The sequence below is a fragment of the Tiliqua scincoides genome, chromosome 7 (assembly GCF_035046505.1).
Source record: "Tiliqua scincoides isolate rTilSci1 chromosome 7, rTilSci1.hap2, whole genome shotgun sequence".
NCBI lineage: Eukaryota > Metazoa > Chordata > Lepidosauria > Squamata > Scincidae > Tiliqua > Tiliqua scincoides.
The window spans coordinates 54,303,030-54,330,944 of record NC_089827.1 but is presented as its reverse complement, the minus strand read 5'-3'; the positions used below and the strand labels follow the sequence as shown (position 1 = coordinate 54,330,944).

Genomic DNA, 27,915 nt, shown 5'->3' with positions numbered 1-27,915 from the left:
ACGTGGCAACGTCCCCTCCATCAAGGAAGAGTTGACCACCCTCCCTGTCCACTCAGCCAGTCCAGCCCGGGCAGCTCTTATCAGCCAAGCTGGGCAAGGGTCGAGCAGGCAGGCAAATGGCCTCACACTCCAAAGGAGTCTGTCCACATTCTCAGGCTGTACAAGCTGAAAAGAATCCCACAACACCGGACAAGCAGTTGCCAAGGGGACATCATCAGACATTGTCAATGTGGCATCCAAGTCATGACTAATACGATCGATTTTATCTGCGAAATGTTGTGCAAACACATCACAGTGGCTGACCATGTGTTCCTCCTGGTCTACTATTGGGGCCTGATGGAGGAGGCCCCATACCACAACGAACAGCTCTGCCGGACTGTTATCAGCAGACGCAATGGTAGCAGAGAAGAAAGATCTCTTTGCTGCTACCACCGCCACGGAGTAGGCTCTACTCCGTGTCCGATCGGATTCATCACAAGTTTTCTGCCACCGTCTCTAGACGCCTGCCCTGCCGCTTCATAATTCACAGCTCCTCAGTGAACCAAGGAGCTGCTCTGAGTCTGCAACGTGGCAGAGGTCGCTCCGGAGCAATCTCATCCACTGCCCTGATCGTTTCCCCATTCCAGAGGTCAACCAGGGCCTCAGATGAGACGCCAGTCTTGGCAGTGGGAAAATCCCCCAGAGCCCCCAGGAAACCTTCAGGATCCATTAGCCTCCGAGGGCAGACCATAGAATGCGGTCCCCCGCCTCTGCGGAGGTAAGAAGCCGCAACAAGCCTAAACCTTACCAGGAAGTGATCTGTCCATGACAACGGAGTGATCTTAACCTCCTCTACATCCAGATCACTACCCCCATGCCCAGCTGTAAACACCAGGTCCAGCACGTGTCCTGCAGTATGTGTTGGGGCCAAGATCTTCTGGGACAGGCCCATGGTTGTCATGGCAGCCATGAAATCCTGAGCTGCACCTGCTGCAGGTGCCTCAGCATGAACATTGAAGTCCCCCAGCACTAATAGGCAGGGGGACTCCAATGCTACTCCCGAGATCACCCCGGTCAGCTCAGGCAGGGAGATTGTTGGGCAGCAGGGCGGGTGGTACACCAACAGAATCCCAATCCTGTCCGGCCCTCTCAACACAACATGCAGGCACTCGAACCCAGCAAACTGCTGAACAGGGCACCTGGTAAGGGAGATGGACTCACGATAGACCATTGCAACTCCCCCTCCCCGTCCCTGCAATCTTGGCTGCTGCAACACCTGGAAACCTGGTGGACAAAGTTCGGAGACACTAACTCCTCCTACCATGTCCAACCAGGTCTCCGTAATACATACCAGGTCGGCTTTCTCATCCAGGATTAAATCCTGGATGATGCAGGTTTTGTTATTCACCGACCTGGCATTCAGAAGCGGCAGCTTCAGATCCAGGGACTCACTGCCAAGACCACCAGGCATCCAAGAATTGGGGGAAGGACCAGAAGGAGAGATGATCTGCCTATGATGGATTCTCCTTCTCCTGTAATGGCCTGTCCAACCCCCACCACCATATCTCCCCTGGCCCATCACTCTCTTGATAGTGGCACCCCTCCCTTCCCCTGAGTTCCCTCCTAAGAAAAAACACATGTGGCGAGGCCCACCTTCTGAGACTGGCCTGTACAGACAGAGACAACCAGCAGAGCTGCTTATAAAAAGATAAAAGGAGGACAAGCCTAATACTGGATGTCTCACAGGCCACTCCTCTGCTGGAAAAAGACTGTGCTGCCCTAAGGATTTATGTTGCTCCTCTCCCCTGCCTTTAAACCTAAGGGGAGGAATAATCCAACCGCTGTTTTAGTTCACCATCCAGGAAGGAACCTCAGTCCTCTGGGCACGATCCCCATGCCGTTTGGCTCTTGCCAAAGGCAAGCCAGAGGCTTTAGCAGGTAACCTGCAGAGAAAAGGAGCCAATCGTCAGTCTCAAAAGTCCAACACAGGTGTAAGTAATAACAAGCTCCTTCCTCCACCCTCCTGGCAGCTGACCCCTCTGGATCTGGAAACCTTGGAGGGGTAAAGGGGGGGAGGACTTCAGGGGAAAAGTAACTGACAAAGAAGAACTAGGCACCCTCTTCCCTTTGCTGCAAAGTACCCCCTCCTGAGAGATCGCTCTGCAATGGAGAAGGGATTGTTGAGCTAACATGATATGTGGCTGCTGTGTAACTTGAGTTAAAGCTCAAACACTGGCTACTAACTTGATAGAACTTCCATGTCTGGAGGCAGTATATCTCTGAATATTAGAGATACTAGTACTCTAGTATAACTGGGTTAGATGGTCTTCTGATCTTATGCAGCAAGGCAGTCTGATATGTCAACAAGCGTGGCTACTGGATCTGATGTCCACTTTATTTCCTTGTTTTGAGTACCTGAATCAAGCACATGCTGAATAGCTCACAAAAGCACTGAACTGTGTTGCCAAGTGCTTTGCTTTACTTTAACAGGTTTAGCACCTGGACTTTTCTAAGCATTGTTGTTCCGAAACTTCTAAATGAAAGACCTCGACCTGCTGTGCGTTTAATGGAAGCTAAGCTGTTGGGCTACTCAAATTTTAAGGGTTTTCACAAGCAGACATTTGATTATCTTCCTACCTTAAAAATTTATAGAGAACAAGAAGACCTGGAGCCATTATTCAACCTCAAAGCAGGATCATTCAATGCATCTTGATTTTTTAATTAATCTTTAGACAACTCATAGTAATAAAATTGGCATTCATATGCAAATATTAAAATATCTCCCCTTGCCCTCTTGGCCTTACTTTCATGATGATTTAAATAGTGGGGATAGAGGCTGGGGGAAAGGACCGAAATATCCCTCTTCTGGAATTCCAGATTTGTACAGGTAGGAATTCTAGACCCTTTTGTTAGTGATGGGGCTTCAAACTGGGCTGTAGCTCAGACACAGAACAGATGCTTGTATCCAGAATGTCTCAGGTTTCATCCATGGCTTATCCAGGAAGGACTGAGAGGGCCCATCTGAAACTGAGCTGCACTGCCAGTCAGTGTAGACTGTACTGACATAGCTGGACCAATAGTTTGACTCAGAATAAGGCAGTTTCATCTTGTCATCTGCCCACATTTCCTGGATCTTCATAACAGTAGATATATTCACCTCCTACAGCCACTTGTTACAATGGTTCATTGAGCCTTCCTATTTGTAAATACCTTTAATATGTCACAATCTGCAGTTCTTTCTCTATGAGAGCCAGGGCATTGTGGTGAATTGGACTGAGGAGACTCAGTTTCAAATCCCCACTCAACTGTGAAGTCATTATTTCTAATTTGCCAGGGTAAAATGGGAAAATGAGAAGGGCATGATCTGGCTAGGACCAACAAATGCAGGCATGTGTGGTGCTGTGTGTGCACACCACATGTCTACAGGTGCATGTGCAGGGGAATGTGCGATCATGGCGATTCCTGGTGACAGGCATTTGATCACTTGGAACTCTTTTCAAAAAGCATCTCGCTCCAAGTTATAAGGCCTGTTTGTGTTTCGAAATCCGGGTCTGCATGTGTGCTGCTGAGCAGAAATCACACCAAAAAAAGCCTTTACCCAAGGCTTCATGTAGCTTCTCTTCTGTGGGCAAGCTGCCTAATGAAAGGACATTTTGCTCTCATGTTGGCATCCTTCAGTCTCGGAAGACCATGGTGTCACGCTCTGAATGGTGGCTCTGGAACAGAGTGTCCTCTCCAGTGCGCGAAGCCTGGGTAAAGTAGGTATGGAGGATAGGCTGTTACCCATGCAGCAAATCCCCCCTCTCCACGTCGCTGAAATGGTCCAGTGGAAAGGCAGAAGCCAATACGGTTGGTTCCAGCGGCGTCGCAGGAGTTGCCAGAACGTGACTGTGTTCAGCCATGAACTGCCTCAGGGACTCCGGCTCCGGATTTTGCCTCGAGGTTGACTCCTGAAGCCTTTTCCACAACTGGATGTAGCCACAAGGCAGTGGAGGTTTGGGATCAGAGTTTTCCTTCTCTCAGATGAGCTGCCTTCCCAGGCTGACGAGTCCCATCTACCCGGTGGTAGATTTGCTCTAAATTAGGCCAAAAGAAGAGGATTGGGCAAGGCAAGGGCACCCCACTTGTAAGTTTCTTATATACTTCAGTTGTAAGTGTGTGTGTTTGGAAGATCAAGGAAAATTTGTCTTTTTTCTGGAAAGACTTGTCTGCAAAACCAACAACACCCTCAGAAAGTGCAGTTTTTTCTTTGCACAAGACCGCAGCAATAGGAAAAGGTACACCTGTTGTCACTTCTAAGGTGAAGGTTGGCAGCCTTCATCCAAAGCTCCTTTTATTTGTAGAATTTAAAAAATATACTCTCTAGGTTCCACATTTGTTCTCCTTTTTGCTGAGGCTGCATTTTCTCATTTGCAGGTTTGGCGAATGTTATCAGGTCTATTCCTCCTGCTTTGTGTTTTTCCCAGTGGAAAGTCCCTCAGCCTGGGCTTGTTAGATCACCAGGGTACCCTTCACAGACTTGGTGTGAGGTAAAAGAGCTTTGGAGCTTTTGTTCCAAGAAAGGCTGTCAACCGGTGGAAGATTTTGCAGCCATTAACTCTTTAACTTGTTACCAGTTAAAGCAATAAATCAGTGCAAGAACGACGATCCTCAATACTCTTCCTAAGGTGGGGATGAGAGAATTACAATGACATGGGGTGTAGCCAGGAATGTTATCCTGCCATTCAGATCGGCTGATTGAGATTGCCCTCAGTCAGATTTATCCACAACACACTTGATACAGAGAGATGCCATCTTTCATATTTGCAGTGGTGTAGCTAGAGGGGGGGTGCAAAGCACTAAGGCTGCCAAACTAACCACACTTTCCTGAGAGTAAGCAACATTGAACAAAATAGGACTTAGTTCTGAGTAGACCTAGGATTGTGCCCTAAGTCTTGAAGGGAGCCTCATCGCAGCATGCAAGGGGCCCCTCCCCCTCTCCTTCGGAGCCATTCTAGGTGTGTGCCTTCAGTTTGTTCCCACCATCCAGAATGGTTCAGAAAGGGGGGAGGGGCCCTTGCATGCTGCGGTCAGGCTCCTTGCAAGACTTAGTGCTTTGCACCCCTCTAGCTATGCCACTGCATATTTATTTGTTTTGTTTCACAGAGAGTTAAATTTCTGGTCCTTCAGACTGTGGAGGAAGCCATGTGCCAGTCTTGTCAGGTGGGAGAGCAGCTGCTGTGACTTCTAGGTAGGGTTTGTCAGTTAGGCAGAAAAATAAAACCTGGCCTGGTCTGGCCTGCCCATGTTCCTTTAGCAGCAGTTTGCATGCAGAATTCAGCAGATGAATGTTTTTATGGCACTGAGCTAAAACACTTTCATCTGCTAAACATTTACTATTGTAATCACCTGCCATCTAAGCTTGTGGCCATTGCCACAACTTGTGGAATTGACACAATCTCAGATGGCTTTAGAAGTGGACAGTTGCATGGAAGACTGGTCTATCCATAGCTGCTACTCAATGGGCTGTAATGTTCAGGAAGCATTGTAGGTTCAAGAAGCATTGTACCTTGGAATGCCAGTTGCTGGGGAGCCACTTCCTGGGATGCCACTTGTTGGCTTCCCAGGGTGTCTGGTTGGCTTCTGTGGGGAAAAGGGGTGCTGGACTAGATGGGACTTTCACCTGATCCTGCAGGGTTCTTCTTATGCCCCAATTGCTGTAGATCAACTTGCTGATAAGGGGACAGCTACAGAAGTCCATTCAAAAGTTGGGCATCCTACTTGCCAGTCTTCCCTTAGACTCTTCCCCCCCATACAAGAGTAGTTGGTAGTGTAGATAGGACAAGCCGGCTTGGACAACATTCCCCATACATGCTCCCTATCATTCTTGAATCTGCCTTCCACTAATTGATCCACCTGGGTCAGTGTTGACTACAGATGGACAGCAGCTCTCCAGGGTTTCAGGCTCAGAGGTCGTTCCCAGCAGGTCTCCCACATGCATATCACAGAGCAACAGTCCCAGCCCCAACCCTTTTGCTCAAACCTTCTTCAGGTAATACCTTCACACTGCATTGTTTCTACAGAGCAATTCTAGGATGTGGCCAGTCCCCCTTGCTTCTACAGATCACACTCCCCCTGCAACAGCTATCTATGTCAAAGGGTTTCATTTGCTCTGCTGTTCTCATCAAAGGAGAGGCTTGCATATGGGGGAGATGCTCTAGGAATCTGCAGGATTGGGATGGAATCCACAGCCTGTAACTGCAATGAATCCTGCATAGAGTTGGGCTGGCATAGAAAGGCTTGCTTTTCCGTCGTGTACTCTGAGTACTGGTCCTTTTCCAGCCCGTTAAAATGGGCCCAGAAAAACCTCTCTGTTTCTGCCGTGAGCGTCCTTGTTGTTTTCACACTGAACTAATTAGTGAGATATGAAAAAAGGCAAGCGGTGGTATACAGTCCTGGTCTCCAAAGTTCCCCTGTATGTAGGGCATCCATGGATGGTGAACATCTCCTGGCATTTGCTGACATTCCCCACTGTGAAATCTCATTAGTGCTTTCCAGAAGTCATTAGCATAGCATAGCACCATCTCTGAAACATGGCCAGAAGACTGGGGAATGCAAGGGAGGTCGATTTTGTCCATCTAAAACGTTTTGTTTTTTTAAAATCTGCTGGACCTCAACAACATCACTTCTGTGTTTTCCAGAGCAATGAGGTGTGTGTTGGGGACTGGGCTGCAGCTCAATGGCCAAGCACATACTCCGCATTCAGGGTGTCCCAGGTTCAATCCTGGACATCTCCAAAATACGCCTAAAATCCTGGAGAGCTGCAGCCGATCAGTGTGGATAATACTACAGTGTCAGATGGCTCAATAGAAGGCAGTTTTCATACATTCTGGCCCTAAGCAAATGCAGTTTTAGCTGTAAGTAATCGGTGGGGAATAGATAGGCATTGAGCCAAGATTGCCCGTCCCTTTCTAAGTGAGGAATTGAATTTTTTTCTTTGCGTTTCATGCATGTACACAGAATTCATGGAGAAATCTCACAAAGCAATGAATAAAAAAACGCCCAGCAAAATCAGATGGAAAATACCTGAATTGCTTAGTGTGGGATCAACCTTTTGCACTTGGCTAAGCAAATTGGTTAGCAGGTGCCAAAGGAAAGCCCAGAAAAGGCACAAAAACCCCAAACCCCAAGATAAGAAAATAGCAAAGCCACCCATCTCATTTATTTGGAGAGGAAATTTCTGGAGAAATTATTTTTAAACTCTCCCTTCCTTCAACCACACACACACACACACACACACACACACACACACACACACACACACACACACACACAGACACACAACAGGGCACCCCATAGGAAACAATGGCAGAATCCAGGATTTTAACATAGTTGTGATTGGACAGTAGCATGTGTCTTCCACTCCTCCAAAAAGCAAAAATACCAGTAAAGAGATAAATTGCTGCTTTTTTCAACTCAAGGCTTAGTTCATATGAAAAATGTGGTAATTGTGGTGTTTTTTAGATTTAAACCTTCAAAAAATAGCCCTGCCAATGCATATTTCAATACCACTACAGTCTATTAACCCCATACTGTGAAGAGGGGGAGAAGAGAGTTGAAACTGAGAGACAGCAGTTTACAACAGCACTGCAGTGTTGTCCACTTTTAATTCTGCAGTTTAGAAGTGGAACTGAGGCTGGTTTGGATTTCCAACCCCAAATGCCTCTTACAAAGCACCCCTCAAGCTACATCAATGCCATAACAGTTAGTTAATCCCATTCTGTGAAGAGGAGGAGGGGGAGAGAATTGAAACAGAAAAAGCAGTTTACGACAGCCCTGCAGTGTAGTCCACTGTTAGTACTGCTGTTTAGAGGTTGAGCTGAGGCTGGTTTGGATTTCCAACCCCAAATGTTCCTTACAAAACACCCCTCAGGCTGCAGCAAAGGTCAAGCTAGTCACATTCTCCCCTCTGACTAGCACCCCAAATCCCATACTCAGTTGCATGCAGAAGTCATGTGCTGCTTTTACTTGCACTTTTAAATATTTGAAAGCTAAACAGTAAGATTACATTTTTCATATGAAATATGATATGAATTAGTAAGAGAATGAATGCCTCCCTTTTCAGGTACCTTTTGTTCCAAGGGGAGGAAATTTGCTGTCTAATCCTAGCTTTGCTAAGAATGCTTTCTATGGCCAGCTCTCACTTCTGCCTTGCAAAGAAGGAACAAAAAGTCCACTGAATCCAAAATTTCAGGCTCTGTGTCACTCTAGTCCCAAAGCTCACGGAATACAGTATGGGGAAAATTTGTTTCTTGCCTTGCATATTTTGAGCACAGATATTAACCCCTTTCAAGTAACTGGATTCAAGTAGGCGGAGGAAAATGATTTTAAATTCAACATTCTCCAAATGTTCCCACCACATTTTGATCGGTCAGAGCCATTCATCAGGGGAGCACCAATCTGCTTAAAAATCTCCCTTGACACTCTCGAAGAAAAGCTGCATAACATCAGTTACCTGCAGGAAAAAGAAAAAATGCAGCTCCTCTTGGAAAATGTAAAGGAGATTTTTAAACAAATAAATGTTTCCCTGATGAAGACCAAGCACCATTCAAAATGCATGGGGATTGAGTGCATCATTCTGTAATGAGGCAGTTTTCTTGCATCTGCTGAAGGCTCCAATCCAAACCACATTTTCCTGGAAGTAAGCTCCATTGACTCTAATGGGACTTACTTCTGAGTAGACCGGTATAGGACTGGGCTCTGAGGGCCTGATCCAGACCCATGCACGCCGGCTTACTGCCAGCATGCACTGTCGCAACTGTACCGTAAGGCATGTTTGCGAGCCCTTACTGCGGGCCCAGCACTGGAGCTAGCCAAGGGCGAGCCCACACTGGGCCAGCTCTGGCACTGGGCCTACATTCTGCCACCCAGCGGACACCCGGACTGCCAGGCAGCAGAGAGGTAAGTGGGGCATGGGGGGAGGTGATGGGAGGAGTTCCAGAGTGGGGGGAGGCAGGTGGAGGGCAGGCAGAGGGCAGGGAAGGAGGGGGCGGGACTGGTAGAGGTCCACTTCACCAGATCCTGAGCCCCATGTCAGGCTGCGCAACCTGACAAGGGATTCTCCAATTCTGCTCCAGCTCCAGAGCTGCTGCAGAATCAAGTAACCCCATTGTGGGGCTACTTCCCTGACTCTCAGGAAAGGGACAAAAGTCTCCTCCCAAGGAGGCAGTGGTGGCTGCCTGGGGCACGTTGGATGCTGTGGCAGCCATTTTGGTGCCCCAGCAGTCCTGCGCTCCAGGCAGCTGAGGATTGGGCTGTAAGTCACTTGCCTCTTTTTTCAGTGACATATTTGGATTCGTGCTGTCCTGCTATTCATTCACCACTTGGACTTGCATTGGCACAACATCAGTTGGCATCTCAGCTAGTTCCCAGAACTTACCCTCCAGACACTATGGACGCAGTTAAATTGACTTCTTGCAAAGTAACAGCCAAGGATTTCTACATGCATTTCCTGAACTCTTACAATATTTGTCAAGAGTGGACAAATATTAGGTACTAGTCCACATTTACCATGGGCAAAGGTAACATCTAAATGTAGACATGGGCCATAATCCAACTCCTGTAACACAGACTGATAGCACAATCCTTTCTAAACACCTCCCCTGCCAATGCAGCTGCTGTGTGTCCCAGATATCTCCTCTGGGTAAGAGAGTATTTGTTCCCTTGCTTCCCTTCCCTTGCAGGGGAAGTCTCCACTCCCCAAATGGGTCTACTTGGACCTGTGCCAGCAATTGAGCTGGTGCAAGTCCAAGTGGACCTGGAAAGGTAGATTGAGATGGAGAAGGGGGATAGGATATTGGCATCACTGCTACCACTGGTACAACCCCCTTCCCTGCCTGGACATACCCTTCTTCCTGCCCTATTACTCCGCCTCCTGCTCCACTCTTCCCCCCCCCCCCACTCCCTGTACTGACTTATGGGTGCCAGGGCATCTTTGTAAGTCACTGATATACATATTGCCTTTTGTGATTGCCTAAAGCACACTGCACCATCAGAATGCAAGTTCTGGCCGTGCATTATGCTCATAGGATTGGGTGATTAGGAATTGTTGATTACAGTGCAATCCTTTATTCAATGGGACTTACTCCCAGGTGACTATGTATAGGATTGCAGCCTTAAATAGGTTCTGCTCTAGAGCTCTCTAGCATTGCTGAGACATGGTTTTTCCATGCTCACTTAGAATCAGAATTACAAGGAGAGGGCGCCAATTACACAGGGCTTAACGCAGCACTAGTTACCTAGAATAACACTGTAGAATCTGACCCCATGCAACACCATAGTGCAACCCTAACCGTGCTCTTGGCCAGCACAGCTACTGCCGTGCTGACTGAAAGTGTCGCAAACGTGCCATAAAGCATGTTCACGGCACCCAGAGAGAAGGCCCTGCGCTGCCCCACTGATGCTGCATCCAGCAATTCGCCTGGATGGCATAGGTAAGGTTGCACTGGGCAGTGGAGGAGAAAGCAGAGGGAAGGGGGGGGAGGCTGGGAAGGGGGTGTTTCTGGGCAGGGGAAGGAGGAACAGGAGGCAGATCAGGTCCAGGAGGGGGGCAGGATTGGCAGAGGCCTCCTATGCTATATCCTAACCCCCTTCCTGGCCCTCCCATCATTACTCCAGGCTTCCCAAATTTGCACTAGCTATGTAGCTGACGCAGATCCGAAAAGCGCCATAAGGCAGGCTGCAGCATTACTCAGGGTAAAGAGAAATATCTCTCCCCCCCCCCCCCCCGGAGACCTCCAGCTTCCTTCTAACCTGTGTTGGATACAGTGCAGTTCGTACAGCCTGCTGTGCTGGCACAGGTTAGGACTGGGCTGTCAATCAATCCCCCGGTCACTCTGCCTCCTTCTACCTCAGAGCAATGGCACTTTGCTAGTTCACACCAGATAGACAAATGCTTCCGTTTTGTAAAATACAGAAAAGTTGGAAGCAATCAAGTCAGAGATATGCTGGATACTGTGTAATTCACAAAGCGATGCTACGCAGCAAGTTGGCAATAATGTTGGCCTGAACTGCCCATAAGAACTGCATTCAGCAAAGACAGCTGTTTCAGACTGAACAGGTCGTGTGGGGCCAGGTCATGTGCAACCTGTACTTATCCACATCCAAAATGGCATCCAACCATTTCACTGGGGCCCAGGCAAGCATCTCAACACAGATACAAATGTGCTTCCATCGTTAACATTTGTGGGTGCTGCGCGCATGTACATATGCTTTTGCACCAGGTCTCCTTGGCGTTCTCTCTTGGTAATGGCCTGCCTGCCCAGCAATGGAGTGCTCCCTTAAACCGGAGTGGCCAGTTGTGACCGCTTAACCAGATTGTCTTTGAATCTCATCGTGCTCCCAAGAAAGAAAGCTGCTAACACAGTGTTTCTCAAACTGTGAGTCGGGACCCATTAGGTGGGTCACAAATCAATTTCAGGTGGGTCCCCATTCATTTAAATATTTTATTTTTAATATATCCAACTTGATGCTACTATGGTACATGACTACATTTGGGGAAATGTTACAGACCTGTACTTTTAACAGGCTACAATGAATATGCTTTTACTCCTGGGAGTAACTCCTGGGATTTACTCCTGGGTAAGTGTGGGTAGAATTGCAGCCTAGGATTGATAAAAAAATTTTCTGCTTGATGATGTCCTGGTCATGACATCACTTCCAGTGGGTCCTGACAGATTATCATTCTAAAAAGTGGGTCCTGGTGCCAAAAGTTTGAGAACCACTAAGAACATAAGAACATAAGAACATAAGAACAGCCCCACTGGATCAGGCCATAGGCCCATCTAGTCCAGCTTCCTGTATCTCACAGCGGCCCACCAAATGCCCCAGGGAGCACACCAGATAACAAGAGACCTCATCCTGGTGCTCTCCCCTACATCTGGCATTCTGACTTAACCCATTCCTAAAATCAGGAGGTTGCGCATACACATCATGGCTTGTACCCCATAATGGATTTTTCCTCCAGAAACTCGTCCAATCCCCTTTTAAAGGCGTCTAGGCTAGACGCCAGCACCACATCCTGTGGCAAGGAGTTCCACAGACCGACCACGCGCTGAGTAAAGAAATATTTTCTTTTGTCTGTCCTAACCCGCCCAACGCTCAATTTTAGTGGATGTCCCCTGGTTCTGGTATTATGTGAGAGTGTAAAGAGCATCTCCCTATCCACTCTGTCCATCCCCTGCATAATTTTGTATGTCTCAATCATGTCCCCCCTCAAGCGTCTCTTTTCTAGGCTGAAGAGGCCCAAACGCCGTAGCCTTTCCTCATAAGGAAGGTGCCCCAGCCCCGTAATCATCTTAGTCGCTCTCTTTTGCACCTTTTCCATTTCCACTATGTCTTTTTTGAGATGTGGCGACCAGAACTGGACACAATACTCCAGGTGTGGCCTTACCATCGATTTGTACAACGGCATTATAAAACTAACCGTTTTGTTCTCAATACCCTTCCTAATGATCCCAAGCATAGAATTGGCCTTCTTCACTGCCGCCGCACATTGGGTCGACACTTTCATCGACCTGTCCACCACCACCCCAAGATCTCTCTCCTGATCTGTCACAGACAGCTCAGAACCCATCAGCCTATATCTAAAGTTTTGATTTTTTGCCCCAATGTGCATGACTTTACACTTACTGACATTGAAGCGCATCTGCCATTTTGCTGCCCATTCTGCCAGTCTGGAGAGATCCTTCTGGAGCTCCTCACAATCACCTCTGGTCTTTACCACTCAGAAAAGTTTGGTGTCGTCTGCAAACTTAGCCACTTCACTGCTCAACCCTGTCTCCAGGTCATTTATGAAGAGGTTGAAAAGCACCGGTCCCAGGACAGATCCTTGGGGCACACCGCTTTTCACCTCTCTCCATTGTGAAAATTGCCCATTGACACCCACTCTCTGCTTCCTGGCCTCCAACCAGTTCTCAATCCACGAGAGGACCTGTCCTCTAATTCCCTGACTGTGGAGTTTTTTCAGTAGCCTTTGGTGAGGGACCGTGTCAAACGCCTTCTGAAAGTCCAGATATATAATGTCCACGGGTTCTCCCGCATCCACATGCCTGCTGACCTTTTCAAAGAATTCTATAAGGTTCGTGAGGCAAGACTTACCCTTACAGAAGCCATGCTGACTCTCCCTCAGCAAGGCCTGTTCGTCTATGTGTTTTGAGATCCTATCTTTGATGAGGCATTCCACCATCTTACCCGGTATGGATGTTAGGCTGACCGGCCTATAGTTTCCCGGGTCCCCCCTCTTTCCCTTTTTAAAAATAGGCGTGACATTTGCTATCCTCCAATCTTCTGGCACCGTGGCCGTTTTGAGGGACAAGTTGCATACCTTAGTCAAGAGATCTGCAACTTCATTCTTTAATTCCTTAATAACCCTTGGGTGTATGCCATCAGGGCCCGGTGACTTATTGATCTTTAATTTATCAATGAGGTCTGAAACATCTTCTCTTTTAACCTCTATCTGACTTAACTCCTCGGTTAGGAGGGGCCGTTCGGGTAGCGGTATCTGCCCGAGGTCTTCTGCCGTGAAGACAGATGCAAAGAACTCATTTAATTTCTCTGCCATCTCCAAGTCTCCTTTTATCTCCCCTTTCCCTCCCTCACCATCCAGAGGGCCAACCGCTTCTCTGGCGGGTTTCCTGCTTCTAACATATTTGAAGAAGCTTTTATTATTCCCCTTAATGTTGCTGGCCATGCGTTCCTCATAGTCTCGCTTGGCCTCCCCTATCACCTTCTTACATTTCTTTTGCCACAGTTTATGTTCCTTTTTATTCTCTTCATTAGGGCAAGACTTCCATTTACGGAAGGAAGCTTCCTTGCCCTTCACAGCCTCTCTAACTTGGCTGGTTAGCCATGCGGGCACTCTCCTGGATTTAGTGGAACCCTTCTTTCTTTGCGGTATACACCTCTGCTGGGCCTCTATTACTGTTGTTTTAAGCAGCCTCCATGCATTCTGGAGAGACTGGACTCTTTTTACCCTCCCTTTCAACCTCCTTCTAACCAGCCTCCTCATTTGAGGGAAGTCCGCCCGTCGGAAGTCAAGGGTTTTTGTTAGAGATTTGCCTGGTATTCTTCCCCCAACGTGCACGTCAAAACGGATCGCAGCATGATCGCTGTTCCCCAACGGCTCAGTAACGTTTACATCTCTAACCAGGTCTTGCGTACCGCACAAAATTAAATCCAGAGTCACCTGTCCTCTGGTGGGCTCCGTGACTAGCTGATCTAAGCCACAGTCATTCAGCACGTCAAGAAATCCGGTTTCCTTATCGTGACCAGAACACAAATTGACCCAGTCAATATGAGGATAATTGAAGTCCCCCATGATTACAACCCTGTCCTTCCTTGTCACCTCCCTGATCTGTTTCCTCATTTCAAGGTCCCCATCAGATTTCTGGTCTGGAGGACGATAGCACGCCCCCAGTATTACATCGCTGCACAAGCCTGGTAATTTAACCCACAGAGATTCTACGGTGGAGTCGGACCCACCTTCAATCTCTACTTTGCTGGATTCTATCCCTTCCTTAATATAAAGGGCCACCCCACCTCCAACACGCCCCTGCCTGTCCCTCCTGTAGAGTTTATAGCCCGGGATTGCGGTATCCCACTGATTCTCCGCATTCCACCAGGTTTCCGTTATGCCCACTATGTCAATATTTTCCCTTGTCACCAGACATTCCAGTTCTCCCACCTTTGCTCGTAGACTTCGGGCATTCGCATAAAAGCATTTATACACGGAATGCCCCAGGATGGGCTGCTTATTCGCTCCTTTGTCCCCGCATCCTCTCATTGTGCCAAACCGTCTATCACATCCCATCTCCCTACCTTTCCCAATTTCTTCTCCTACCCTGCCTTTGTCTTGTTGTTCTCTAACCTCCCCATCCTCATCCCATAGGGATGAGGAGTCCCGAACCGGATGCCCCTCGGCTCCTGTCGGCCTTCCCCCAGGGATCAGTTTAAAAGCTGCTCTGCCACCTTTTTAATGTTATGCGCCAGCAGTCTGGTTCCATTCTGGTTCAAATGGAGCCCATGCCTCTTGTACAGGCCCCGCTTGTCCCAAAACGTTCCCCAGTGCCTAACGAATCTAAACCCCTCCTCCCTACACCACCGTCTCATCCACGCATTGAGACCCCTGATCTCCGCCTGCCTAGCTGGCCCTGCGCGTGGAACAGGTAGCACTTCGGAGAACGCTACCTTTGAGGTCCTGGCTTTCAGCTTCCTGCCTAAAAGCCTAAATTTGGCCTCCATGACCTCCCAGCTACACTTGCCCACATCGTTGGTGCCGACATGCACCACAGCCGCTACCTCTCCCCCAGCACTGTCTACCAGCCTGTCTAGACGAGAAGTGATGTCCGCAACCTTCGCACCAGGCAGGCAAGTCACCATGCGGTCCTCACATCCGTCGCAAACCCCCCTCTCTATGTTTCTAATAATCGAATCCCCCACTACAAGAAGGCCCCGACCCCCCTCCCGCCGAGGAGTATCCCAAGTGCGCTCGGATACGGGCCCATCCCCTGGAGAAGGGATCCCCCCTAGGGGATTGTTTCCCTCCTCTCCAGGATGACGTCCTCCAGTCCCGAGACTTCCCACCCGGGCAGCCGAGGAGCTGCACGCCTGAGGTTGGGACGAAGCCTGATCGTCCCCAGAAGTCTCCCCACGGTCCTCCTCTGGCTGCCTGCGCTTCTCCAGGTCGGCCACCAAGGCTTCAAGGGAGCGGACGCGTTCCCTGAGAGCCTGGAGCTCCTTGCATCGAGGACACACCCATGACTTATGCCCCAGAGGCATATAATCATACATGTGGCACTCGATACAGAACACTGGATAGCCCCCACCCTGCTGCTGGCTGTCTGACTGCATAGCTTTTTGTTGTTGTTGTTGTTTTATTTAGGGATCCTTTTAAAAACCGTACACTGGATAGCAGCCCTTTTCTCTAGGGAAGAGGAAGGGCAGTGTATGGGGCCCTGGCCTCCTCGCCCTGCTGCTGAACTCGCCCAGATGCTAAACTCTTGTGCCTTACCTGGCACTTAGTTCCCAAGGCACTTGGTTCCCAGAGGCCACACGCGTCTGCAGAGAGCCTCACGCGATGGCCCGCCTAGCTTTATACTCCTGGCTGGCTCCTCCCCCCTCCTGTGCTAACTGTGCTAACAGTTTTGTCTCCTGTGAGCTAACTGTGCTAACAGTTTTGTCTCCTGTGAGCTTCTGTACTTCTTTGTATGACAAGATCCACCACGCTACTGCATCAAGAGAAACACTACTGAGAATTAGTGACACCGATGATCTAAGTGGGGAGGGAAGGTGCAGAATCTGGGAAGGAGTCGGGCTTAGAGGTTTTGATGAGCAATTGGAAGAGCAAATCAAAGGTAATGCAGACATTTTGGGTTTCTCTCCCCTGGGCAGAGAGGGGGAAAGATTTATGTTAAAAGCGCTACCACCCTGCTTTGACGTGACTACAGGCACCTTTCCAAGATGATGTAACATAGATTGTGATGTCATACGACACTGTTTCAAACCATCAAGGTGCTTGGAGGATTTTGCCCATGTTTCCCATGCACATGATGTCTGGCCATTCTACTCTGTATTTGTGTTTGCGAAGACTGACCAAGGGAGCGTTTGATGTACATATGAAGACTGGAAACAGGAAACGTTAGTGCCAGTGTCTCTCACCGCAAATATTCCAGTTGTGAATGTTGCACATGCATCTTCATCGTTAAGCACTCAGGCCCGGTCAAGTTCTCCAAACTCACATGCGCATATGTGGGTGACATTCACCCACCTTGAGCCACCTTGAGTCCCTTCAAGAAAGGGGGAAAGGCGGGGTAAAAATAAAGTTATAATAACAATATATAACAGGTATTTATATACCGCCTTTCTTGGTCTTTATTCAAGACTTTATTCAAGGCGGTTTACATAGGCAGGCTTTTATTTAAATCCCTTATTAAATAGGGATTTTTACAATTGAAAGAAGGTTCTATCTTTCAAGAACCACAACAGTCCAGATGTTTCACTCTGATCTGGTTTCACATTATGGCCTCCATCCTCCCACGCTCAGAGCAGATGGAATGGCTCGGCTTCAGCTTGTCAGCTGCTCCAAGGTCGCACGGTGCCGGTGGCCTCAAACTGGCGACCTTGTGGATGTTATCTTCAGGCAGACGGAGGCTCTACCCTCTAGACCAGACCTCCTGCCTTAAGTTATTATTAAAGTTATTATTATTCACACTTTACACGTTTGCGGCAGGAAACACTGGTGAAGCAGCGTAATTCCTATAGCAATCAATCATATTATGTAGTATTGCTGCCCACATACCACAACTATTAATCCGAAGCGCATTACGTAAGGAGGGGACTCTGTGTGTATGTGCGGTGTACCTACGTGCTGCCACCATCTGCTGGTTGGAATGTGTGAGGATGGGTGCCAAAGAATAAGGGGGTACACGAACACACACACACATGTGGCTGCCCTGACCTAAGTCCTTCACACCCACAACTGCAAACTCTCTGTGGGCCTGTTTAGATGATCCTTTGGCCCCTCTTCACACATTTGCAAATGACATTTAAAATAGTGCTTGCAGCTTGTCGAGGAGTGGACACGCAAACCCCCATGGGCTTCAGCTGTAACTCCCTGGCATGCTGGGACACCGGTAGAGCCTGCATGCTCGTGGTGTGTTTCAAGCACTCGAAAGAGGGGGCTAGCAGAGAAAGTGTCATCTGAACCAGCCCCCTGTTTCTTTTCCTCTGCTGTGTGCAGCCGCTGCCTCTGTTCTAAATGTTACAATATGCTGACCGTGGTTTTCTGGCCCTCCGATTTCACTTTCTGTTTGAACAGGCAGATATGCCTTCGGGCTCTCTAACTGCATAAAGGAGGAGGAGCCTGGCACAGTCCTGCTCCCAGATGCCACTTAACTGGCTCCCAACCCTTAAAAGCACCGTTTGGTATTACAATAATATCCAAGATGTTGAGAGTTCATATGTAACAGTCTACTTCTGTTGACATTCTATTTCTCTATCTCCCTGTTCCTCCCTGTACCACTGGCCTTTCCTGTTCCTCGGTCTTCCTCATCCATCCTTGCTGCAATTCTCCCTCTCCCACCATCTCCTCCCTCCTCACTTTTCTCCCATTTGTTTTGTCTTCCCCTCTCCCCTTGTCTGCCGTGCACACTGTCCTTTCTCCTTCCTCTGGCCCTCTCTCCCTCTCTTTGCTTACAGGGGCTGTCAGGGCCTCTAGTATTTTTCCGATCCTGAGTGTGATTCTGCTTTTCATGGGTGGACTCTGCATTGCAGCCAGCGAGTTCTACAAAACCCGACATAACATCATCCTTAGTGCCGGCATCTTCTTCGTGTCTGCAGGTAAAGGGATGAGGGATGATGAGCAAGTTGCCCATCTGTGGGGATCAAAGAACAAAACCAAGAGCTGAGGGAGATGCTCAGTGTGTTTGGAGGTCAAGAGAGCAGCAGGTTGTCTGATCTTTGGGGGGGGGGGCAAAAGGACAAAATGGGTGGAGAAAGGATATGCTGTGTTTGCACAGCCATGGGCGACTATACAATGGGACTTACTTCTGCGTAGACATGTATACAATTGTGGTGTGAATGAACTGACTTTAGATGAAAGAGCAGAACTTAAAACCTTCCCAAAAGAGAGAGAGAATAAAAAATTAAATAAATGGCTGTACTCGTGGATTCAGGAAAGTGGTCCCAGGGCACAGTGTGAAAGTGCAGGGTACAGTGTGGTCTTGCTGAAGCTAACCAGGTCTGGGTCTGCTCAGTGCCTGGATGAGACTGCCCCAGAACCCATTCTAGCCACCTTCTTTAGCTATGGAAAGCAGGTGGGAGATAAACCAAATGAATCAGTTTGGTGCCTTGGGGTTCTCACACATAACTAGGTGAAGCCCAACCTACACATGATTGCAGAAGTCTGGTGACCTGGATCTGCTCCAATCACACATAGAGCTGGAAGGGGAGATCTCATTTTTAGAGGTCTCCGGGGTTTAAGCGTTGCTTGCTAGGTGAGGCCACTAGACATTGTGAAGTACTGACTTGCCCAGAAGTGCTGTCATCATTAGAGAAACCACCCAAGATGTGGTGCAGACTAATCTAGCCTTTCCCATTTGTCTTCTGGGCAGATGTTGGAAAAACAGCTTGTGAGTTCATACCCTAAAACGTGTAACCTGCAGGGTTAGTCAGATATGCCATCAGCAACCAGGCAGAAGTGAATCAAACTTTGCATTTCACTTCCTGCAACCCTCCCTATCCTCTAAGAACCACTGGATCATTTAGGGATCACATGTCTGTAGCTTTCTAGTATGGGGCTACCAGTGAGATGTTTGGACAAATTACTGTGCTTGAAGTCTCTGCCACTACCAAAGTTCCTACCACCACCAGAGTTCCTCTGCCACTACCAAAGGGGGCCAACATATAAGCCCCCTTCAGACATTTGAGGACTTGTCTACATGCTCAGTGAATGCATGTTGGGTAGAGGGGAAGCATGAAGACAGCCAAACTCTAAGTGTGTTCTGATGGATGCTTGCAGCATGCCTCTATGTGAACAGTTGTACATGCATTGACATGTTGCAGACGTGATGGATGTGTGTAGGGAGAAGGCAGAGCCTGAAGACAGCTCTGAGATGCTGCAAAATTTCTCTATACTTACACCTGCTTTCACATGCTCTCATAATTTGCAGCCATATGATGATCTGCAGAATTCCTATAGGTCAACATACTGGGCATCCCTAGAAAATGTACACATGCTTTATATAGTGTCAACTTTATTATGCTCAAATTCACACATATAATAATATAATTCACACATATCGTGTCTATAGTGTACACAGAAGCAGTTTCTTGACCTAATCAGTTACAATTCGATCCTATGCTGGCCTCTGCCATCGGTACAGGTGCGTGCACTGTCACAAATGAACCATAGAGTAACGTTTTTAAAAGTGGGTTCCGGTGCTAAAAAGTTTGGGAACCACCGAATTAAAGCTCCTTAAAATGTGTGTACATTTTGAGACACCCTGTATATTGGCCTGCTCTTAAGACTCAAAGAACGTTCATATTTCCAGGACTTGTCAAAAACTCTCATCGTGAAGCACCCCTTGTTTGCTTGCTTCTCCAGTATTTCAAGCCATGTACAGTCTTTCAAAACAATGGAATGATAAAGCAGGAAACCAAAGAGTAATTGTAAAGACAGCCACCCACACTGCTAAAGCAGCTCAGTGCCTACTGAATCTGTGCAGTTTTGCAGTCTTCCCGGAAATCAGCCAGAGGTGGTGAGGCTCCTCCTCCTCTATAAAGGGAGGTGGGGCTAAAGGTGGGGCCACTGTGATGAAGACCCTCCTTCTTGCACTCACAGTTCTAACTTCTTGCAGTGAGGTTGTACAAAGCAGAATTTTGTCACATGGCCACCACTGTCCCCAGGCTAACACAGGGAGAGGTGGCACCTGAAGACAGGTGCTGATTAACTAGCTTCTCAAGCTCATGTCTCTAATGTGGAACTTCCTTCAGGGCCAAACGGCACTTGAGCTGAAGTGCATGGCTACCTCTAACCTCAACTTCTCTCTGACTTTCTCAGTGGTGTGCTGTTCAGTCAGCCCATATAACAAGAAATTGTTGTGCTCAGCCAGTGGACTACAGAGCCTGTGGATGTCACATTGGGGATCTGCTTTAAGCCATTTCTGCCCATTGATGCATATACGCAACAGGGATCAAATATGTACACCTGTGGGCTGGGCAGAACTGGCTTAATAAAATGTTAGCTTCTAGAGATGGCACGGGGAAGAGGCAGCCACACGTTTAAAATATTGTGTCATTTGGCCCTTGTACCTCTGAACTGCAAAGCAAAACGTGAGTCTCTTCCTACAGGTCGCTGGGGAGGTGAGGTTGATGGTTGGGGAAGGACTCTCCCTGATTCCAAAGGCAGCACACTGAACATGAAACAGTGTTGTAGATGTCACAGCTACAGGTGCTTCAGGAGGGACTCAGAAAGCAAAAAGACTTCACTTCTGTTCTTGTCGCAGCTGCCAACAGCACATTTTCCTTTACCTAGTACTGGGGGCAGGTAGAAATTGACTTTCTTCATGCTGTTGGGGAAAATGTGAAAGGGAGAGCATGTTTATATTAAACAGAGATGGAGCTTGGGGTCTGCTTGGGATGGAGATGGAGCTTGGGGTCTGTCAGAGCCAGGTGATTGTGCTAATTTATGCTTTATTTTTTAAAACTTGGGTACAAAAATCTACCCAAATTTACATGGCAAAATACTGGTGTGGTGCCATCAGTTGTGGTACTGCACAGGTTGTGCTCTGGACCAAAGTGATTAATGAAAATCAAACATTTCTTTGTCAAGAACACCCCATGTGTCTCTGAAGCAGCCTGCACCAGCCTCTGGTCACCATCACCCACCAACCAAAATAGACGCCTTTTTACTATTTTGACTTCTCTCTTTCCAATGCCGTGTTTTTCTTAAAGGGACAGTAACGTATTAAGGGCACAATCCTGACTGGGTCTACTCAGGAGTAAGCCCTATTGTGTTGAATGGGACTTACTCCCAGGAAAGTGAGCTTAGGATTGCAGCCTAAGAATCATAATGCATTCCAAACATAAAGGCAGAGGTCTGGTGTCACATGGGGTCATGAAATGCAATAAACTTGGAACTGAGAACCCAATAATTTTTCATTCTCTACTTCTGTGCTTATTGCAGGAAACCCCAGCAGTTGAAACAAGTGTGCATTGTTGATGTATTTCAGCATATAGGCAATGGACTAGTTTTTGTACCCGAGTTTCAGTAATGTTCCCAGGGGGGACAAAGTGCTATGTTTTACAGGGCACCTCAACGCGCCTTGTAAGCTGCTGCTCCCCCTCACCCTCAGAGCCATTCCCAACAGCAAGAGCAATGTGAAGGCATCCCTTCTGTGTTGCTCTTGCCACAGGGAATGACTCTGAGGGTGAGGTGGGGCACAACTTACAAGGCACTTGAGGCACCCTGCAAAACTTGGCACTTTACCCATCCTCTGGGAACACTACTGCCAAGTTTCAAAAAATAATGTGTGCATTCTATCTAGGGTCACTCCAGTCTAGGGTTTGAGTCAGTTTTGCACTCTGCTCAGAGTCCTTATAGAAGGGTCAAAGACCAAGGGCCCAATCCTACCCAACTTTCCCATTGGACTTCCCCAACTTTTCCTATCCAACACCCCATTGGCAAGGCTGCACCTGTGCTAGAATATTGGATAGGATTTGGCCCCAACAGCCCAATCCTAACTAAATTCCCCCACGCTGGCGCAGTGGCACCAGTGCTGCTTGCGCTGTATCCTGCAGGGGAATTTTGCATGCTAGATACCTCCTCAAGGGAAGGTGACATTCATTACCTTGCCCAGGAGAAAGCCCCAGCAGCCGCAATGGGGCAACTCGGACCTGCGTCTGCTAAATCTCTGGTTCAAGACCATGTTGTCCTTGTTGGTGGATCAGGATCAGGAAGGGGGATTGGATATGGCATGCACCACTGCTGCCAATCCCACCTCCTCCCAAGGAGGAGGTGGCCACGCTGCCCACCCGTCACCATCGCCACGCTACGCCACCCCGTTACACCCCCTCCCTGTCCTTTCCCTGCCCCTGCACTGCCTGGCAAAGAACTTACTGGATCCAGCACATGCTGCTCCTTGCACTGGTATCAGCAAGATGGCACAGGCCTTCCCGCCAGCACTACTAACTGGAGCACTATCATGATGTGCTATATGATGCATTTATGTCCGCCTGCACCAGCGGAGCGTGTGTCCAGAAGGGGGATAGAATTGTGCCGCATGTTATTTTGTTATCAAGTTGGATCACACAGATGAAGATGCTGACCCACCTCCCAAGAGTCCCAACTGATCAGAAAAAAATGCCCTGGTCCATGAGAGCCTCTTTAGCAGCTGCATTTTTGTGGCACAGGCATAAACGTTATCATCCCTTAATGCCAGTGGACCAAGCTGTTAAAGGACCAGTTACAAAGGCTGGTTGAAAAACTGGCAGCCCTGCTTCTGTACCACTCTTGAATCTTGTCTGTTACCTCTTAGATTGCATTTATGCTGGCCAATTTTATCCCAAATTCTGAAAAACATCCCTCTGTTTCTTGAGGTTTCCTGAACATGGCCAGTTAAAGAATACTTTAAAAAAGCCAATCTTCCACTTCAGACTAAAGCTGCTTAGAAGAGCATCACCCCTTTGCATATTTAACTAGGATCAACTTTGTAAGATACCAACTGCAAGGCAGTTATAACAGTATCTTATAACTGGAGCAGAACAAAGCGAGACTTAGATTCCATCTTAAAACATAATTATACCGAGCATTGTAAAGTTTCTTCAACATACCTTTAGAAATATGATCAGAATGGGTAAGATTATTAAAATGTCTAACCTAGTTTTATTATTTCCAGCACGGGTTGGAGGTGAAGTCTAGCAGGTATATTTGGAGATGGAATCCAAACTGAATGGAAGCTTTAGGGCTTATCTTGATTCAAAGGTGTGTAGTTGCAGGGGCGGCAGGTGAAACAGAACTGCCCCATTGTAGTCCATTGGAAAGCACCGCAGCTGCCCCGCCTGCTTACATCCGAGGAGGCGCTCCTTATACCCGCTTTCTCAGGTGTAAGGACAGCCTCCTTGGGCGTAAGCAGATGGGACAGCTGCGGTGCTTTCCCACAGGCTGATGGGGCAGTTCTCCCTCACCTGCCACCCCCCCGCACTGCACAACCCTGATTATTAAAAAAGGTGACTTAATCACCTGTGTACTAATGAAGGAATTGAATCATTCATTGTCATTGATATCAGAGGCAATAGTCAAGAGGTACTTCTGACATATGACAATTGCAGTCTGGCAAAGGAATTGCATTTTCCCAACTATGAGATATAGTGCATCCAGGGCTGGGAGAAACTGATGTCCTCACATCAGAAGCACACTTTTGAGGACAGATTCTATGCAACGAATGCATATTATTACACTATACTACACTGAAGTGCACTGTTGTCTGCTCCTCTGGAAAGGCCCTTCATACACTTTTATTGGATTTTCAACTCTCAGCGGGCATGAATGCAATCCAGACTGTGTACCAGTCAAAGTGCAAATTTTATACCTATAGGCATGGACTGAACTTTTGTTCCTCTTTCTAGGCTTACCAATTGTCCTTCAATACAGAGCTTAGGAGGGTCACAGAATATAATGAAATGCTTCTTAATTCACCAAGCTTCTCCATAGCACTTTGTGGAACTGGTACCAAAACTTCATCATCTGTCTTGATCAACAATCTCCTCTATCTCCTGCCATTTTTTTCCTCAAATGAAAGTTGGCAGACCTTTGACATTAAGCCCCAAAGGAGGATAACAGTGTGCTGCAAAGGACCCTCTAGCCAAGCGCATTTTGACATGCCGATACTACAAGCCTTTATGTTCAACTTCTGCTGTTTCTCATGTGGTGGAGGAAGATGGGAGCAGCCGCTGTGCAGTAAAGCCCAAGTATTCTGAACAATGTGGCCGTGGAGAGTGGCTGGCAGTCACAAGGGGAAACATGCTGATTCTGAATGAAGAGCCTTGAATGGCTAAAGTTGGGTACCTGTTGAAGTCATGTGCCCTGCCTCGGTTCCTGCCACTGTCTTTTCCTTTGAAGCCACAGTATAGGGCAGGGGTATCAAATCCGTTTCATACAGCGGGCTGAATGGCATTCATGATGCCTGCTGAGCACAAGAGGTGATGTCATTAGGCAGGAAGTGATGTCATTAAACAGGTCATAACCAGAAACAAGCACTTTTTTCACTTAGAAACTCATTAGCTGCAAATAACAGAAGAGAAAATATGCAAATATTTTCAAGAGCTGGGAAAGTCCAATTATAACTTAGGCTGCGCTTCCAGCCGTGATACCGATACCCAGTTCAACAACTGATAACAGCTGATGGTGGTCCTGGGAGAGCCTTTGAGTTGGATAAAGAGTTTCCACAGGCTGCACCCCCCCCCCGCCTTATGTTTGACACCCCTGGTATAGTGAATTCCATCATACAATAGCTGTAATGTAAACAGACCCTTATTTATTTGTTTGATGGCTTGCAATCTTACACACACACACACACAAAATGGAATAGGAAAGAAAGAATGAAAGTTTTTTTTTTTCACAATGTTAATTTTTCATATGCTGAACGTATACAATCAGGCCACATCTTATGTGAGGATGAGGTTTTAAAGTCAGTGCATAAGGGGAGAAATTGCATATAGTTGAAACTTTCTTAAATTCCAAAAATGTGTATGAACTCTTTAAAAACAAAAATCACACTACAAAAGACACACCAGAACTGAGACTACAGAGGGAACAGCCTATTCATTCTTCCATCTCATGTGTATACTCCATGAGTGGAATAGAAGCTCGAATTGCCCACACCATTTAATCTCTCTCTCTCTCTCTCTCTCTCTCTCAGCTGGGCTCTCCCAGAGTCAGCAGTTGTTTCATCCAGCAGAGAGTGCTTTGGTGGCGGGGGGGGGGGGGGGGGAAGAAGTGCCATTATAATGCCAATGAACTCAGTAAACTGGTTAAAATGTATTAGTGGAGCTGATGCAGCCTGCAGACCATAATTCAGGGACCCCTGCTTTAAGTTTAAAAAAAACAAAACAGGCTTTTATTCAGCTATTTGCCAAGGTGCTAAATAGTTTGCAAGCTTTTAGGAATTGGTATTCTTTTACCAAACAGTCAGGGACAAGTCACTTGCATTTTTTTTTTTTAAATGAAAAGGCCACCGCAATTGTCTTTTTTTCTGTAGTTGTGAATTTGTCAGCAGACATTGACAACAGCACACTCCAAAAGAAAGTTGAACTAGAAGGTGTTGCTGTGATTCTGACAAGTGTTGGAGTATTCTGGGTCCCAGGCCATATGCCCGATGGTTACCTTGTGGTAGCTGCCCTGAACAACCACAGTGCCAAAAATAATCATGCAAATTGGCCCTTAGAAGTGGGTAGATATTGGAGGAAATATCTGCATAGTACTCAAGGTAGTTGCCATGCCTGCAAGGCCCCCACAGTTTATTGCTTGGTGTACACTTGGGGAGGCTCTTAACACTTTCTTCTCTCTTGCCCTTGGTCCACAGGTCTGAGTAATATAATTGGCATCATTGTGTACATATCAGCCAATGCTGGAGACCCCTCGAAAAGCGACTCCAAAAAGAACAGTTACTCTTACGGATGGTCCTTCTACTTCGGGGCCCTGTCCTTCATTATAGCCGAGATGGTGGGAGTGCTGGCCGTACACATGTTTATTGACCGGCACAAACAGCTGCGTGCCAGCGCTCATGCCACGGACTACCTCCAGTCCTCTGCCATCACCCGCATACCCAGCTACCGCTACCGCTATCAGAGACGCAGTCGCTCCAGTTCCCGTTCCACTGAGCCTTCACACTCCAGGGATGCCTCTCCTGTCGGGATCAAAGGGTTCAACACCCTCCCATCAACAGAGATCTCGATGTATACCCTGACCAGGGACCCCCTGAAGGCTGCTACTACCCCCACCGCCACCTACAATTCAGACAGGGATAACAGCTTCCTCCAGGTTCACAACTGTATCCAGAAAGAAAACAAGGACTCTATCCACACTAACACAGCCAACCGCCGGACCACCCCCGTATGAAGCCATCGAGAGGGGCTGAAAATGGGGGACAGGGAAGGTGGGAGTGGGAATTGGGTACAGGAATGGGGAGGGAGCAGTGGGGAGGGCAGGGGGGGAGAGGAGAAAGCAACCATGGGGAAAACTTCCAAAAGCAAAAAAGGAATAAAAAACTAAACAAACGTAAGTGAAACATCCGAGAAGAAACAACAAAAAGTTCAAAAAAAAGGAAAAAGAAAAAAAAGAAAAAAACTTTAAAAAAAATCAAGAGAAAGAAATTTAAAAATATAAAAATAGAAAATAAATTTAAAAGAAAATGCATGATTTCCCATGTACCATTATTTTAACATTTAATAAAAACATTTAAAAAAGGAACAGAGAAATAACAACAAAAATTTAAAAACCAAGCAGGAAGAGGAGGCAGCTCTTTGGATTTTGGGGGGTTTTATTCTTTCATCCTTTGTTTCTTTTCTGTTCGCTTTTAACCCCCTGTGGACTGGCAGGTTCCTAAGGAATTCCAGGGGCATCTGGGCAGTGCAGTGCGGTGATTTGAGCATCCTTGGGGATGCTTCTGTTTGCACCTGCATCGTGGCCTGCCTCAGCTTAACTGGAGCCCCTGGAGGAACTGGTGATTCAGCCATGTTCGTGGTGGTCCACAGGGCTTAAGAGTGACCTTCCTGCCCCTGGGGATTCCGGGGGCTAATGCCAATTCGCTGGTCTCCAGGCCTCAGGAAGTGACGGCTGATCAGTTCAGCCTCACGAGCCTGTGACTATCCTGACGTTAACAGTGACATTGCAAAAAAATAAAAATAAAAAAGCTTCATAAAAAAGTGGCAATTTTTTAATAAAAGAAAACCAACTATAAATACATGTAAATATAATAAGTGGATTTACCTGCAAGAAAGCCAGATAGTATTTTTCTTTTCATTTTCTTTCTTTTTTTTTTCCAGCTTGAAAACTGTGAAAACTAAAAAAAACTTAGGGGTTGAGAGGCTTCTAAAGAGAACATGGAAACCAGGTCCATTTAATGACAACGACAAACCTTTTAAAAAGACATCCGAACTTGGCCAGCTGGTTGGAGTGGCTAGCATTCCCCAAAGGCCATCTAAGAATTTTGGGCCAAGCAAAATCTCTTCCCAGGAGACAGAGAGAGAGGTGCTGCTCTAGCTGGAGTCGGAACACTGAACAAGGACTCGCTGTTAATGCATAAGACATCTGCTCTCATTCACTCCCAGGCAGGCTCACATGTTGTTCCCCTGCACTCAGGCTTAAGCCTCCAGATGGGGTGGCTGCTACATGCCCACTGA

General features: G+C 47.5%; 1 protein-coding gene across 1 annotated transcript in view; it reads left to right on the top strand.

Annotated features, from left to right (window-relative positions):
• Positions 1–26,632, top strand: part of CACNG2 (calcium voltage-gated channel auxiliary subunit gamma 2) — a 121,188-nt gene extending 94,556 nt beyond the window's left edge. Inside the window, exons 3-4 of the mRNA XM_066634170.1 lie at positions 18,214–18,354; positions 26,097–26,632. Coding sequence (XP_066490267.1) covers positions 18,214–18,354; positions 26,097–26,632 — 677 coding nt within the window. The remainder of the gene's footprint in view (positions 1–18,213; positions 18,355–26,096) is intronic.
• The last annotated feature ends 1,283 nt before the right edge of the window (positions 26,633–27,915 follow it).